The sequence below is a fragment of the Mya arenaria genome, chromosome 6 (genome assembly GCF_026914265.1).
Source record: "Mya arenaria isolate MELC-2E11 chromosome 6, ASM2691426v1".
NCBI classification, from domain to species: Eukaryota; Metazoa; Mollusca; class Bivalvia; order Myida; family Myidae; genus Mya; species Mya arenaria.
This window is the reverse complement of record NC_069127.1, coordinates 32961355-32977881: the sequence shown is the minus strand read 5'-3', so window position 1 is coordinate 32977881 and position 16527 is coordinate 32961355. Positions and strand designations below refer to the sequence as shown.

The window sequence follows — 16527 nt, the reverse complement described above, 5'->3', positions numbered from 1 at the left end:
AAGAGAAACAAGGATAAGATAATGTGGCATGTTATGTTTGTGTGTTGTTGTATTTGTTAAATATTACTTAAACGTTTGTGTCACGTTTCCGTTCTGTTATTGTTTTTTTTTTTTTTTAAATCTGTCACTTTTATTTTATAAAACGAACATTACATACAATATATATAAGTATATATATCGAAGTGGAACAATATCATTTAACAATTGAGGTAAATATTAAACATTTTGAAAATACCTTAACATTATATTGTAATTTTATTAACAAAATCGTTTAAAAAGCGTTTAGAAATGCTTTTATTGTTCAAGTGAGTTTGAAGAACTTTCAAATCATTATATAAATGGTACATAATATGTATCGGTTTGGATCTCCTTTCACAAATAAAGTAGGTCTTATAGATGCAATAGGCAATCTGACTTAAAACAATGTTTACAATATTATACTCTTTTTGGTTGATTTTGTAACCTATTACTATATATCTTAAATTCTTAATTTCTTTCTGTATTCCGCATCTTTTAAAGATATCATGTATATCATTCCAGAAAGTTGTCAAAAATGGACATTTAATAAAGAAGTGTTCGTAGTCTTCTACTTCATTACAATAAATACATAAAGGGCAATCCTTCAATTTCCAAGTAAATAAATTTAAAATTCGTTGCTACAAGATTATGCAATAACTTTATTTTAAATTGTTTTACTTTATTATCCACAATGGACTTATGAACAATATAGTACCAAGAGTTCCAGCAAATATGCTCTTGCAACCGCCGATCCCAATAACCATGAATGTAAGGCTTTTCATAAAATTGCTTTATATATATTTGATATATTTGCTTATTCGTCATATCTTTAAAAGGTTTATTTTGGATACTTATTAGTAATTTTGGATTGACGTTTGTTTTTGTAGATATATCCGATGTAAGAGTTTCTTTCCAAGTGTTAGAAATTGCTTGTTTTAAAATATTTACTTCTGCAATCCAATTTTGTTTATTTTTTAGCTTATCAAGAATACAATTAGCGTCTAAGTTGCCCGAATTCGAAAGAATATCGTTTATGTATAGTATGTTGGAATCAATCCAATTCTTAAATAGAAGACTTTTATTTTTTATTTTTATGAGTTTATTACCCCATATTATTTCTTTTCTAATATTGAAGTAACTTTTGGGTGTTTTCGTTTGATTAACTGGAAGTTGATTAAACTGAATCCATATTAATAACAAATGCTTATAGAACAGTGTGATTTTGTTTGTTTTAATAGGTAAAGACTTAATGGAGTCTAAGTTCATATGAAAAATAAGAAAATTCTTTCCAAATTGGTCTAATATTACTGATGGTATAATTTTCCAATTTGCATCAACTGTATTAGTCAGATTAATCACCCATTTTAATGTCATTGTTTTAGAATAATATTCAAAATCTGGCATCTCTAAACCACCTTCAAGTCTGTTTCCCATAACTGTTTTGCGCTTGATTTTATCTTTTTTTCCACTCCAAAGAAATTCAAAAACCATGGAGTTTATAGTCTTTATAATTGAATCAGACGTTACTATATTTTGAGCAAGATATACAAGTTTTGGAAAAAGTAAAGATTTTATAACAGTTATTTTGCCAAAGACAGTTAGATTTCTTTTATTCCAATTATTTATCAATTGTTTACATTTATCTATTTTTTCATTCCAGCTTAAATTTATACATTCATGTTTATCATTTCCAAAATATACTCCAAGTGATTTAACGTATCTTGACGTAAACTTTATGTTATTCATAATATTACTTATATTATTTTTTGATTTGCCAATCCAAAGGCCTTGGGTTTTTTCCCTATTTAGTTTCAGTCCAGAATAATTTCCAAACTGATCGATTATATCAAGAACAATTGGTATTTCATTGTGATTTTTTAAAAAGACAGTTGTGTCATCAGCGAGTTGAGTAACTTTAAGATGTTTCCCTTGAATTTTTATACCTTCATAATTTTCACATTTTCTTAACTGTGTTGATAAGACTTCAGCTACTATAATAAAAAGCAACGCAGAAAGAGGACAACCTTGCCGTACACCACGTTGTAGTCTAAATGAGTTTGTGATCCATCCGTTGTTTGCAATTTTTGATGTTATGTTACAATACAGAGTTTTCACCCAATTAAGAAAGGAGGGTTTAAATCCATATTTATTCAAAATTTCGAACAGGAAAGGCCACTCGACTGTATCAAAAGCTTTTTTAAAATCTAAAAATAGAATAGCACCGTCTAAATCAGTTAAATCCGTATAATCAATTATATCATCTATTTGCCTAATGTTAAAACATATATTTCTATTTTTTATGTATCCTTGTTGGTCTTGACTTATGATGCTTGGTAAAACGGATTGAAGTCGTTTTGCTAATACCTTTGCTGCTAACTTATAATCAATATTTAAGAGAGAAATAGGTCGCCAGTTTTCAAGATTTTCTGGGTCTCCTTTTTTATATAATAGCGAAAATACACTTTGTTTTTGAGTAAAAGATAATTCACCTTTTTCATAACTCTCATTTAAGGCTGAAATAACTAGGTCTCCAATTAAATGCCAAAACGTTTGATAAAACTCTACCGTAAGACCATCGAGTCCAGGACTTTTGTTAAGTTTCATATCATTAAGTGCTCTTGTAGCTTCTTCATAAGAAATTTCTCCCTCACAATTATCGGCTAATTTTGAATCCAATGTTAAATCTAATTCGATATCATTTAAATACTGGTTATAATGTTCGTCGTTTTTAAAGTTTGATGTGTATAAATTCTTATAAAATTCGACTTCTGCATTGAGTATATCTTGAGTTATAAGTATTCTGGCCCCATCAATCTTGAGTGAATTAATGACTTTCTTACTTTGACGTGATTTTTCAAGATTTAAGAAATATTTTGAATTACTTTCTCCTTTTTCAATAAAATCTACCTTTGACCGTATCTGTGCGCCTATGGCTTTATTTTTATATATTTCTTTTATTTCTCCTTCAATTAAAATAATACGTGCGGAAATTTCAACATCTGGGTGATTTTCATTCGATTCATATAATATTTTAAGTTCTTTTTCTAATTCATTCAGGCGGTTATGGCTAGTTCGCGATTGTTGTTTCGAAAATTCAACTGTTCGATTTCTAATTTCTATTTTACAAATTTCCCATTTTATTTGAGGTTTAATATCTTGTTGAATGATGGTATCTAAAGAAATGCCGATAATAGTTTTGTACTCATTATTTTGAAGGAGAGAATTATTAACTTTCCAATACCCAGGACCTCGTTTATTAGGTATTTTGATTTTCATTGAGATAGCCATATGATCCGTTGTTTTTATGATGGCAGGTCTTATATCTGTGGAATATATTTGGGGTACAAAGTTATGCTCAATTAGCCAGAAATCTATTCTACTTTTCTCAATATCATTTTTACGCCTCCAAGTAAATTGTTGTTTCTCTGGATTAAGTAATCTCCAAATATCACACAATTTATGCGTTTTGATTAAATTCGATAGGTTTTTAACTGTATTGATCTCGGTCTTTTGTGACTTGCTTATTCGATCGCTAATTGTTAATGTGTCATTATAATCACCCCCAATAATCTTAATACCTGAACTATTTTCATATATGATATTTGATAATTTGGTATAAAAGTCATTTCTTTCTTTTTTACCATTTGGGGCATATAAGTTCACTAATGTGTATGTATTATCAAATATGTCTAAATTGAGTAAAGTATATCTGCCTTGTATATCGCTTACGTAGTTCAAAATATTTATTTGAAGTTCATTTTTTATCAATATTGAACAACCCTTACTATTCGATTCACCATAACTATTTATAAGAGTCCACCCAATGAATTCATTTTTAATTATTTTGTCGATATTATCAGTAAAATGTGTTTCTTGTAGAAAGGCTATATCTGCTTTTTGGTTCTTTAACCATTGAATTAAACGGGCGCGTTTACTACTATCCCTTAAACCTTGAACGTTAAGAGATATAATATGAATGATTCTTTGTCTGTGTTGCATTATATAAGGATATTCCTAAATATAGATGATTTAAGAGAGAGAAAAAAGAAATCGTTGTTTGACAGATTTCTAAACTGAAAAAAGGAAGTAATATGATGAAAGCCCGAAGTACATTCTTATCGTAAACAAATGCGTAAGGATAAGAAGTGCAAAAAAGGCACCATACAAACAATTATTTCTAATACACAACAGAAACAAACAATACTTCAAAAAGCGAAGTAGAATTAGTATGTATAGAAATATTGCATTTAGACATCTATCAAAAAACCATCTTGTCAATGGACGAATACGTAGAACACGCTGAAACGTGTATTGTTGTACAAATATAATTATTTCAATAATAATGATACAACAATTAATGCTTGTGAATGCGCCATGCGCCACATTAGTGTATGCTATCGTTTGAAAAAATTCAATTAAGCGTATAGCAACGAACAAGTAAGCGTACAATATAATAATAATGCCCTTATCTAACAAAGTATAGACGTATAAACATTCATTGCTGTATACTAATGTGGAGGGGATTATTCGCCTCAATAAACAATCGCCACAGTTAACAGACATAGACAGTCACGTAGTATTAGTTACATGTTATACAGTGGTTTAAGTATTGAACTGTATATGTATATATATATATACACATATATATATATATATATATATATATATATATATATATATATATATATACATACATATGTAGTACAAAGGTCTTTGTAAACGTACAAGGGTTTAAATGATAAATAGCCACAACAGGCGTGTTTTTAAATACATGTGAAGTGCGATTATCAAAATAATCAGAACCGTTCTGTTATTGTACTTTATTTGTTCAACAAATTTTGAATTAGACAAACCAACCAGTTTATTATACTGTTATCATTTTAAATGTAAAACAATTAACAAGAGAGAGTATATTCAAGGAAATATAACGATCAGTACATTATTGATATATGCTTGCCTGACCCATGATAAAATTAATGCAATAAACGGTAATATATATGCATGCATATAAACTAATGTCAAACACTAACTTTGTTAAACTATATACATGATTTGAAGCGAAGGATTGTATATAAAAGGACATATGCTCTTTCAATTAAAATCAATATGGTACAGTAAATTGTAGAAAAAGCCACTTCGGCAGAAAGTACCTTAGGGATAACTAATAAAACTCATGCGTTTTTCTCGAGTTCTCGTGATTAAGCTTCTAAGATCTTACAATAATGAAAAAGATGGCACAGCATAATATATTGACCTGATTCGAAAATATCAAATGAATACATGTGTTTGGCCTAACGCTAATCTGACAAGATCGTATGACAATTATAAAGCAATCAGAAAGTACATCTATTAATAAATCAGAGCGGGTTCCCAATATAATATATTTCTATCTGCAATTTGATATACATTACATGTGATTATTTTTTTTATATATCGTTGACTGATTCTAACGTTATTTGTTGTATTGGGCCTAAATGGTGAGATTTTGAAACAATGATCTTTCGATTTAATCGAATAAACCATTATCTTAAAGATGAACTGTTACATATAAGAAATTATGTTTGTAAACAAATCGCAAAAGCATTGTCACGTAATATTTCTAAATATAGAATAATGTTCTCAATAGTAAACGATGAGTCATAAAATCGTTCTAAATACCAGCCACTTTGTTTATATTATTATCTTAGCCTAGATCATTCTGGTCTGTTCCACTTCGTGTCATATGGCCTGGATCAGGTATATAAACGAAAAAACGAAACAAACATTCATATTGTACATTTGCTTTTTTGACATAGCATCAATTAAATACGACGATTGATCTCAATACATTCATAACTGCTTTAAAAGGATTGTATCATTTATAGACGCGAGTGTTAAAAAAGTGCACTACGTTACAAACAAACTAAATGCCAGAAAGTAACGACTTCAAAGAGTTGGACAACAGAATTAGAAGCTTCGCCAACTGGAGCTACCTTTCTGATTCCTCCAAACTTGCTAATGCTGGATTTTATGCAACAGGTAAGCTAGATTGTTTCAACATATATTTCATACTGTTTTATAGTAAAATCTGGATATGAAAATTTAGTCACAACAAGGCCAATTGATTCATTAAGAATGTGTGTTTATAATTATATTATTCAGTGGAAGATTGCGACGAGGTACTGAGAAGAGGAGTATTACACGTATGACTTTACTCTTTTATAAGCGTGACTTGCCTTCCCAGATATATTTTAACCGAACTGTTTATAGTTCATCAAACCTAATATTAAAATTGATATATATCTACAAGTAGTATGTAAGTATGTAAAAACAAATAACATTGGCTTATTATGAGGTATTACTAGAACTAAATCAAAATTATCAAATAAATCGAATATGTGAAAGGTAATATTAGACTAGTATTAAATTTGCATCTACAGGATACCACGACCTTGTTCGATGTTATGCATGCGGTCTTGGGCTAAGATATCTAAACGCCGATGATGACCCGCTGTCAGAGCATATTAAAAACTGCACGTCATCGTGCGCCTTCCTGAACGAGCTCGCAGGCGAACATCAAGTAAGAAACGACATATGCGATGTTACATAACATGGTTGTTCTTCGTATTTTCAGATGCAAAAAATGAAACAATCGTTTATATGGCAAGTGATAAACTCACCGATCAAATTCGATGTACACAATAAACACGATACTCACGTGGATGTCTTAAACTTGTATTCAATATATGGTACATATTAAATGTTCTGTTTTAGGGAAGGGTTCAATTAACTAGGGCATTATATTAATGTAAAGTACAAATATTTGGCTAAAACGTATTTTTATTAAATTTCAGGATCTTAATGCTGAAGAGCCGGATATATCAGGTGCTATAGAAGGTGAATTGGACACATTTTAAAATAGTAATACAATTAGTTATGCAATGTTTAAATGGAATAAAATGCAAATCCCACTTAAACGGTTTAGCAATCTTACGCATTTTTTATTAAACATAAATTTTATCTTACCACATAGACACCGAGGACGAGCTAGAACAGCTAGAAGAGCAAAATGATCGACTAAGGGAAAGAACTACATGCAAAGTTTGTCGAGAGAGACAGGCGATAATCTTGCTGCTGCCTTGTAGTCATTTAGCCGCATGCGTGCAATGTGGATCAAACTTATCCATCTGTCCAGTATGTAGCAGACCAGTGGTGCAGACGATAAAGACGTTCCTAGGTTGAGGCTAGTGATGATCTATTCAATAATCCCTCGGATAAAATGAGAACATCTCCATTGACCATCGTCCTCAGTTTCGTTGGATTAATGTGACCTGACGTATAACCGTATTGTTTAATAGCTTTTAATACACTTATTTATAGAGTTATAAATTCAAGGCAAAGACATGATGTCTTAAAAACTAATAGTGTGTAGCAAACCAGTTAATGAGTCGGTAAAGACTTTCCTAGTGTGAATCTACCGATGATCTATTCAACAGATGCACGGAAAGCGTGGGAACATCAACATTTTCCGTCGTCGTCAGATCTTGTGGATTAAAGGGACCTTACATTTTATAGTTGTTTGATGTTTTGCAATGTTTACTTCCGTCCATTTAATATGCAAATATGAAGTTTTTAACGTATTGTTAATAAAATATGCTGTATAATGTCGTGTTCAATTTCTTTGCATTTACATGACTGCACCAGTACTAAACGATGGCACTCTGATGTCAAGACAATATTTATGCAAAAAGCTGCAGAAACAAGCTTAGTAGCAAAAAGTTTAAACATAAACCCGGTTTAGTGGCACTTGGTAAACGCAAAAGACATATAAGTTAACATAAAATCATAGAAGAACAGCACAAAACGCTACAAACAGCACAATGCATATATACTATATACTATTAGGTATGTTTATCAAGAATTGTTACCGACTTGGAACGGTCAGAAAAATGTAAATTTACTGGGGGTTTAAACCAGTTTTTGTGCACAAACCTTACTCTTATCCCAACAATCCTTAATAAAGATAAAACACAAAAGGTAAATTTTATCAAAGTATGCATTAACTTGAGGAATCTTATCAATAAAACAAATAATAAAAAAACGTACAGGTAAACCCCAAGTACTTCTATGATTAGAGATCCCAAATCAATCTGCAGAATACTTAGAACAGCTCTGCGTAGTACAATAAAGCGCGCCCATCTACTCAAAAACCGGTAATATTACAACCTGCCTCAGGCAGCACCAATCAAACAACAAAAGGAACTTCCCCAATTCGAGTCCATGCTAAATAAATTATTGTTTGGCAATAATCAAGCCAATTAAGAACATGCCAAATCTAACAGGCGCGCTTCCAGCTATTTTAGCATACAATAATGTAACAAACCCGAGCTGGGCTAAGCCTTTCATGACACCAATTTATTTTATTTAGGCAGCAATCAGCCAAAAATCCAAGGGTCGATGTAAAGACTTTTAATCAAACCACCAAATGCGTGCCAAATACACCAAATACACATAAGGTATTATTTAGACGAAACCAATTGTGTGTTTATCATTCGCTGAATTTACCCTTTTTTATGGCAAAAAGTTTTTAATGCATAACATAATACGTAATCGCGGCAAAACATTGCAACACATTGCAACACAAACCGCATTTTGCCAACCATTAAGCTTGTAAAGTCCTCCATATGATATTCAATTGTCCGTAATCACAAGCGACACATGACAAACTACATTCTTTTAGACTAATGTCTACCCAAACTCCTCAATAAAAATCAAAAGACGTCACGGACCAGATATCTCTACAATCTTAAAACATGTCCAAACCTATATTCTGATCAAGTGCTACGAAACAGTAAATGACCTCCGAAGTCTACCCTCTAGCTCTGGAGAGGTATTCATAAAACAAAGTATTATGTCATTTCTTAACTTAAGTTAAATTCCGAGTATTTTCGTAGTAACATTAAAAGAAAACTATAGTATTTTTTACATGAAAGAGTGTTTTTAAATCAGATCAATGACAAAAAGTATTTTAGATGTCATAAAGCAATTGTATCATATGATAAGTGAGATACTTAACTTAAGAAAGTGACTAAAGACAGAAAATGACTTACAATGTTTATCAATTCCGGCCCTAACCTGTCATTTCTCTCCTTGCCCTCACTACAAATGACAACTTCATACATGATCAGGTATTGGAAACATTTCGATAAGTACATCGAGTAACACTGATTTTTATACATACTTTTCATTTTTAGTTTAATTTTGAAACATAAGTATACTCTTCCTCCTAAAGTTCAAGGAATGTGTGTTGATATGAATATTGCTTATGTTAAATGTTCTTTCATATGGCAGGGGACATTAAGCACGGCATAGTCATTTCAAGGTGAAAGTATTACCATGCCAATACCTGGATTTCGAAGTAGGGATTTATGATATTTACCTGCCTTTTGATATCAAATGAAATATGGAAATAGAAAATTTTCTGTTTACATAATTTTCACTATTGTGTTATGTTTAAGAAAGTTTCCACATAAGATTATAAAAACCGAACACACTGGGTTAGATTACCATTCATGTGGTCATGATCAGTCGCCAAATGTGATGTTCCCATAAGAATCGTATGAAATGCATCAACATGTTTCTGTCAAATGTATATGTAAATACTGTTTCGTATAAAAGCTTCCTTCGTATCGTTCGACTTTGTAGCGTTCTTGCTTATCAATCCAAATCCAAGTCAAATCATGTCTGCAAAAGCACAATGACTACATTTACCGCGTTATATATTCATGTTTAACACAATATGACGTCCATTCAATCAACATGGACCACAACATTTAAATATTTTTAAATCGACATTCGACCTTTAGTTATACATCGAGGGAATGACAATATGTATTTATAGAAAGATCATTCACAGCTGTGAAAAGCATACAATGGGCCGTTTGTACAGAACATTTTACATATTATCTTTATTAACTTTCAAATCGTTGCTGCTCTGAGATTTATTAATCTGAGATTCATTTTCATAGAAACATATTTTCAAATATCTTACTTTTAAAACTTAACATCGGACAATTTGATCATATCCCTTAATGGGTTTATTGTGAAGATTGGTGGTATTCACAATGGGTAGGTCTGGCACATTGTGTATGTTTGTATCCATAACGAAAGGACATGTATATTCTGATAGGAGGCAATCTGATCGGTAAATTGCACAATTGACAGATTTAAGTAAAACCTCGATGCATCGGATCCTTATCGACGACGCGATTATGAAACGTGTTTGTGCCAGATGGGGTTCCCGATTATTTAAATAGGAGTCAATAGGTCAACGGGTGGCATTGTCGGTCTTATTTTGTGCGCGGGCGTACGCTGACGACTTCCCATTACTAGACTAAACCATGACTGCGGACGAAACTTAATCTCTCTTTGAACCGGAAGGGAAGCGACAGTTAAGTGTTTGGAATACTCCCCAGAACACAGTTCTGTTTGTATTGTAAATTCTGTTGGAAAGCCGCTTATAAATAATTTTGAAAAAGGGTCAAGAACCATTTCTGTGTAGATATTTTGAAATCGGGCCGATGGTTTCTAAAGGGAAAGTTTTTCATATAGACATATAATGAAAACTGGCCCCTCCCATGATGTTCTTAATTTTCGAGACGCGTTTCATCCTGTTACACGCAGTTTCACTACGCTAGACATTGAACGCTGCATATTATGCAAAAGTTTTATTTGTTATAATGTAAAGGTACTTTTGTTAAATATTATTAAATGTGTTTAATAACAAATGAAAACTATTATTTTGTTTTTCTTATTTTTACAAATGCTTATCTTGTAATTATATTGTAATATCATATCATGCCAGCATATTCATCTTTCGTTATTTTCGCTATTTTTTTGACCCCCCAGTTCATATACTTAGCTTGTCACAAAGTGTTGGTATAGCTCTCGTATGACCTGTTTACATCGACAAGCCATAACGTTGGACGTATGGCCCCTGAATATTCAGATTATGACCATTTCATGTTGTCTTCTCTCTAACTCTTGCTGTGTTTTGGTAATATATCGTATAACAAACGTTGCGTATCTATCCGATCAACCAAGTTAACTTGAACAGTTCCAATATTTATTTTTTCTAAACTGGGTATATAAACATAACCATAACTCACATATTTGCACAAGCCTATGGATGTGTTTGTAAGTTATGAATTATGTTATATAAACAGGCTACATTGCGTTACTTCGTTCACATAACACATTTCATGGTTCTGGCAAAGAAAAGGCATGGGCAGTGCCCATCTTGGGATTGTTTCGCTACTGAAATAACTTAACGGTTAATAGTTGGTTTATGTGGGTTTTAAATGGGTTTGGAGAGTGTTAAGAACTCTTCAAGGCGCTTAAATTATCTTGATTATGTCTGTCTCATTCCATTATGTGACCATATGGCCTTGGAGCGAAAAAGAGAAACAAGGATAAGATAATGTGGCATGTTATGTTTGTGTGTTGTTGTATTTGTTAAATATTACTTAAACGTTTGTGTCACGTTTCCGTTCTGTTATTGTACTTTATTTGTTCAACAAATTTTGAATTAGACAAACCAACCAGTTTATTATACTGATATCATTTTAAATGTAAAACAATTAACAAGAGAGAGTATATTCAAGGAAATATAACGATCAGTACATTATTGATATATGCTTGCCTGACCCATGATAAAATTAATGCAATAAACGGTAATATATATGCATGCATATAAACTAATGTCAAACACTAACTTTGTTAAACTATATACATGATTTGAAGCGAAGGATTGTATATAAAAGGACATATGCTCTTTCAATTAAAATCAATATGGTACAGTAAATTGTAGAAAAAGCCACTTCGGCAGAAAGTACCTTAGGGATAACTAATAAAACTCATGCGTTTTTCTCGAGTTCTCGTGATTAAGCTTCTAAGATCTTACAATAATGAAAAAGATGGCACAGCATAATATATTGACCTGATTCGAAAATATCAAATGAATACATGTGTTTGGCCTAACGCTAATCTGACAAGATCGTATGACAATTATAAAGCAATCAGAAAGTACATCTATTAATAAATCAGAGCGGGTTCCCAATATAATATATTTCTATTTGCAATTTGATATACATTACATGTGATTATTTTTTTTATATATCGTTGACTGATTCTAACGTTATTTGTTGTATTGGGCCTAAATGGTGAGATTTTGAAACAATGCTCTTTCGATTTAATCGAATAAACCATTATCTTAAAGATGAACTGTTACATATAAGAAATTATGTTTGTAAACAAATCGCAAAAGCATTGTCACGTAATATTTCTAAATATAGAATAATGTTCTCAATAGTAAACGATGAGTCATAAAATCGTTCTAAATACCAGCCACTTTGTTTATATTATTATCTTAGCCTAGATCATTCTGGTCTGTTCCACTTCGTGTCATATGGCCTGGATCAGGTATATAAACGAAAAAACGAAACAAACATTCATATTGTACATTTGCTTTTTTGACATAGCATCAATTAAATACGACGATTGATCTCAATACATTCATAACTGCTTTAAAAGGATTGTATCATTTATAGACGCGAGTGTTAAAAAAGTGCACTACGTTACAAACAAACTAAATGCCAGAAAGTAACGACTTCAAAGAGTTGGACAACAGAATTAGAAGCTTCGCCAACTGGAGCTACCTTTCTGATTCCTCCAAACTTGCTAATGCTGGATTTTATGCAACAGGTAAGCTAGATTGTTTCAACATATATTTCATACTGTTTTATAGTAAAATCTGGATATGAAAATTTAGTCACAACAAGGCCAATTGATTCATTAAGAATGTGTGTTTATAATTATATTATTCAGTGGAAGATTGCGACGAGGTACTGAGAAGAGGAGTATTACACGTATGACTTTACTCTTTTATAAGCGTGACTTGCCTTCCCAGATATATTTTAACCGAACTGTTTATAGTTCATCAAACCTAATATTAAAATTGATATATATCTACAAGTAGTATGTAAGTATGTAAAAACAAATAACATTGGCTTATTATGAGGTATTACTAGAACTAAATCAAAATTATCAAATAAATCGAATATGTGAAAGGTAATATTAGACTAGTATTAAATTTGCATCTACAGGATACCACGACCTTGTTCGATGTTATGCATGCGGTCTTGGGCTAAGATATCTAAACGCCGATGATGACCCGCTGTCAGAGCATATTAAAAACTGCACGTCATCGTGCGCCTTCCTGAACGAGCTCGCAGGCGAACATCAAGTAAGAAACGACATATGCGATGTTACATAACATGGTTGTTCTTCGTATTTTCAGATGCAAAAAATGAAACAATCGTTTATATGGCAAGTGATAAACTCACCGATCAAATTCGATGTACACAATAAACACGATACTCACGTGGATGTCTTAAACTTGTATTCAATATATGGTACATATTAAATGTTCTGTTTTAGGGAAGGGTTCAATTAACTAGGGCATTATATTAATGTAAAAGTACAAATATTTGGCTAAAACGTATTTTTATTAAATTTCAGGATCTTAATGCTGAAGAGCCGGATATATCAGGTGCTATAGAAGGTGAATTGGACACATTTTAAAATAGTAATACAATTAGTTATGCAATGTTTAAATGGAATAAAATGCAAATCCCACTTAAACGGTTTAGCAATCTTACGCATTTTTTATTAAACATAAATTTTATCTTACCACATAGACACCGAGGACGAGCTAGAACAGCTAGAAGAGCAAAATGATCGACTAAGGGAAAGAACTACATGCAAAGTTTGTCGAGAGAGACAGGCGATAATCTTGCTGCTGCCTTGTAGTCATTTAGCCGCATGCGTGCAATGTGGATCAAACTTATCCATCTGTCCAGTATGTAGCAGACCAGTGGTGGAGACGATAAAGACGTTCCTAGGTTGAGGCTAGTGATGATCTATTCAATAATCCCTCGGATAAATGAGAATCTCCATTGACCATCGTCCTCAGTTTCGTTGGATTAATGTGACCTGACGTATAACCGTATTGTTTAATAGCTTTTAATACACTTATTTATAGAGTTATAAATTCAAGGCAAAGACATGATGTCTTAAAAACTAATAGTGTGTAGTAAACCAGTTAATGAGTCGGTAAAGACTTTCCTAGCGTGAATCTACCGATGATATATTCAACAGATGCACGGAAAGCGTGGGAACATCACCATTTTCCGTCGTCGTCAGATCTTGTGGATTAAAGGGATATTACATTTTACAGTTGTTTGATGTTTTGCAATGTTTACTTCCGTCCATTTAATATGCAAATATGAAGTTTTTAACGTATTGTTAATAAAATATGCTGTATAATGTCGTGTTCAATTTCTTTGCATTTACATGACTGCACCAGTACTAAACGATGGCACTCTGATGTCAAGACAATATTTATGCAAAAAGCTGCAGAAACAAGCTAAGTAGCAAAAAGTTTAAACATAAACCCGGTTTAGTGGCACTTGGTAAACGCCAAAGACATATAAGTTAACATAAAATCATAGAAGAACAGCACAAAACGCTACAAACAGCACAATGCATATATGCTATATACTATTAGGTATGTTTATCAAGAATTGTTACCGACTTGGAACGGTCAGAAAAATGTAAATTTACTGGGGGTTTAAACCAGTTTTTGTGCACAAACCTCACTCTTATCCCAACAATCCTTAATAAAGATAAAACACAAAAGGTAAATCTTAACAAAGTATGCATTAACTTGAGGAATCTTATCAATAACACAAATAATAATAAACGTACAGGTAAACCCCAAGCACTTTTATGATTAGAGATCCCAAATCAATCTGCAGAACAGCTCTGCGTAGTACAATAAAGCGCGCCCATCTACCCAAAACCGGTGATATTACAACCTGCCTCAGGCAGCACCAATCAAACAACAAAAGGAACTTCCCCAATTCGAGTCCATGCTAAATAAATTATTGTTTGGCAATAATCAAGCCAATTAAGAACATGGCAAATCTAACAGGCGCGCTTCCAGCTATTTTAGTATACAATAATGAAACAAACCCGAGCTTGGCTAAGCCTTTCATGACACCAATTTATTTTATTTAGGCAGCAATCAGCCCAAAATCCAAGGGTCAATGTAAAGACTTAATCAAACCACCAAATGCGTGCCAAATACACCAAATACACATAAGGTATTATTTAGACGAAACCAATTGTGTGTTTATCATTCGCTGAATTTACCCTTTTTTATGGCAAAAAGTTTTTAATGCATAACATAATACGTAATCGCGGCAAAACATTGCAACACATTGCAACACAAACCGCATTTTGCCAACCATTAAGCTTGTAAAGTCCTCCATATGATATTCAATTGTCCGTAATCACAAGCGACACATGACAAACTACATTCTTTTAGACTAATGTCTACCCAAACTCCTCAATTAAAAATCAAAAGACGTCACGGACCAGATATCTCTACAATCTTAAAACATGTCCAAACCTATATTCTGATCAAGTGCTACGAAACAGTAAATGACCTCCGAAGTCTACCCTCTAGCTCTGGAGAGGTATTCATAAAACAAAGTATTATGTCATTTCTTAACTTAAGTTAAATTCCGAGTATTTTCGTAGTAACATTAAAAGAAAACTATAGTATTTTTTACATGAAAGAGTGTTTTTAAATCAGATCAATGACAAAAAGTATTTTAGATGTCATAAAGCAATTGTATCATATCATAAGTGAGATACTTAACTTAAGAAAGTGACTAAAGACAGAAAATGACTTACAATGTTTATCAATACCGGCCCTAACCTGTCATTTCTCTCCTTGCCCTCACTACAAATGCCAACTTCATACATGATCAGGTATTGGAAACATTTCGATAAGTACATCGAGTGACACTGATTTTTATACATACTTTTCATTTTTAGTTTAATTTTGAAGCATAAGTATACTCTTCCTCCTAAAGTTCAAGGAATGTGTGTTGATATGAATATATATGCATATGTTAAATGTTCTTTCATATGGCAGTGGACATTAAGCACGGCATAGTCATTTCAAGGTGAAAGTATTACCATGCCAATACCTGGATTTCGAAGTAGGGATTTATGATATTTACCTGCCCTTTGATATCAAATGAAATAAAAAAAAATCTGTTTACATAATTTTCACTATTGTGTTATGTTTAAGAAAGTTTCCACATTAGATTATAAAAACCGAACACACTGGGTTAGATTACCATTCATGTGGTCATGATCAGTCGCCAAATGTGATGTTCCCATAAGAATCGTATGAAATGCATCAACATGTTTCTGTCAAATGTATATGTAAATACTGTTTCGTATAAAAGCTTCCTTCGTATCGTTCGACTTTGTAGCGTTCTTGCTTATCAATCCAAATCCAAGTCAAATCATGTCTGCAAAAGCACAATGACTACATTTTCCGCGTTATATATTCATGTTTAACACAATATGACGTCCATTCAATCAACATGGACC

The 16527-nt window shown here is 32.2% G+C and overlaps 2 protein-coding genes across 10 annotated transcripts; both read left to right on the top strand.

Annotated features, from left to right (window-relative positions):
• The first annotated feature begins 5741 nt into the window (after positions 1 to 5741).
• Positions 5742 to 7661, top strand: LOC128238562 (baculoviral IAP repeat-containing protein 3-like). Of its 5 annotated transcripts, XR_008261724.1 has the most exons (5): positions 5748 to 6036; positions 6160 to 6200; positions 6438 to 6577; positions 6852 to 6894; positions 7031 to 7661. XR_008261724.1 is itself a non-coding variant. In XM_052954607.1 (4 exons), exons 1-4 carry the CDS (start codon positions 5925 to 5927, stop codon positions 7237 to 7239), a joined length of 492 nt encoding a protein of 163 aa, XP_052810567.1. In that variant the 5' UTR covers positions 5742 to 5924; the 3' UTR covers positions 7240 to 7661. The 5 variants fall into 5 exon arrangements, 2 of the variants coding, with proteins under 2 accessions (XP_052810567.1, XP_052810565.1); XM_052954607.1 differs by lacking the exon at positions 6160 to 6200 and having other exon boundaries at positions 5742 to 6036; positions 6852 to 6882; XR_008261725.1 differs by having other exon boundaries at positions 5747 to 6036; positions 6160 to 6577.
• A 4808-nt stretch (positions 7662 to 12469) lies between these two features.
• LOC128238639 (baculoviral IAP repeat-containing protein 3-like) lies at positions 12470 to 14382 on the top strand. Of its 5 annotated transcripts, XR_008261747.1 has the most exons (5): positions 12473 to 12759; positions 12883 to 12923; positions 13161 to 13300; positions 13576 to 13618; positions 13755 to 14382. XR_008261747.1 is itself a non-coding variant. In XM_052954759.1 (4 exons), exons 1-4 carry the CDS (start codon positions 12648 to 12650, stop codon positions 13961 to 13963), a joined length of 492 nt encoding a protein of 163 aa, XP_052810719.1. In that variant the 5' UTR covers positions 12470 to 12647; the 3' UTR covers positions 13964 to 14382. The 5 variants fall into 5 exon arrangements, 2 of the variants coding, with proteins under 2 accessions (XP_052810719.1, XP_052810718.1); XM_052954759.1 differs by lacking the exon at positions 12883 to 12923 and having other exon boundaries at positions 12470 to 12759; positions 13576 to 13606; XR_008261748.1 differs by having other exon boundaries at positions 12472 to 12759; positions 12883 to 13300.
• The last annotated feature ends 2145 nt before the right edge of the window (positions 14383 to 16527 follow it).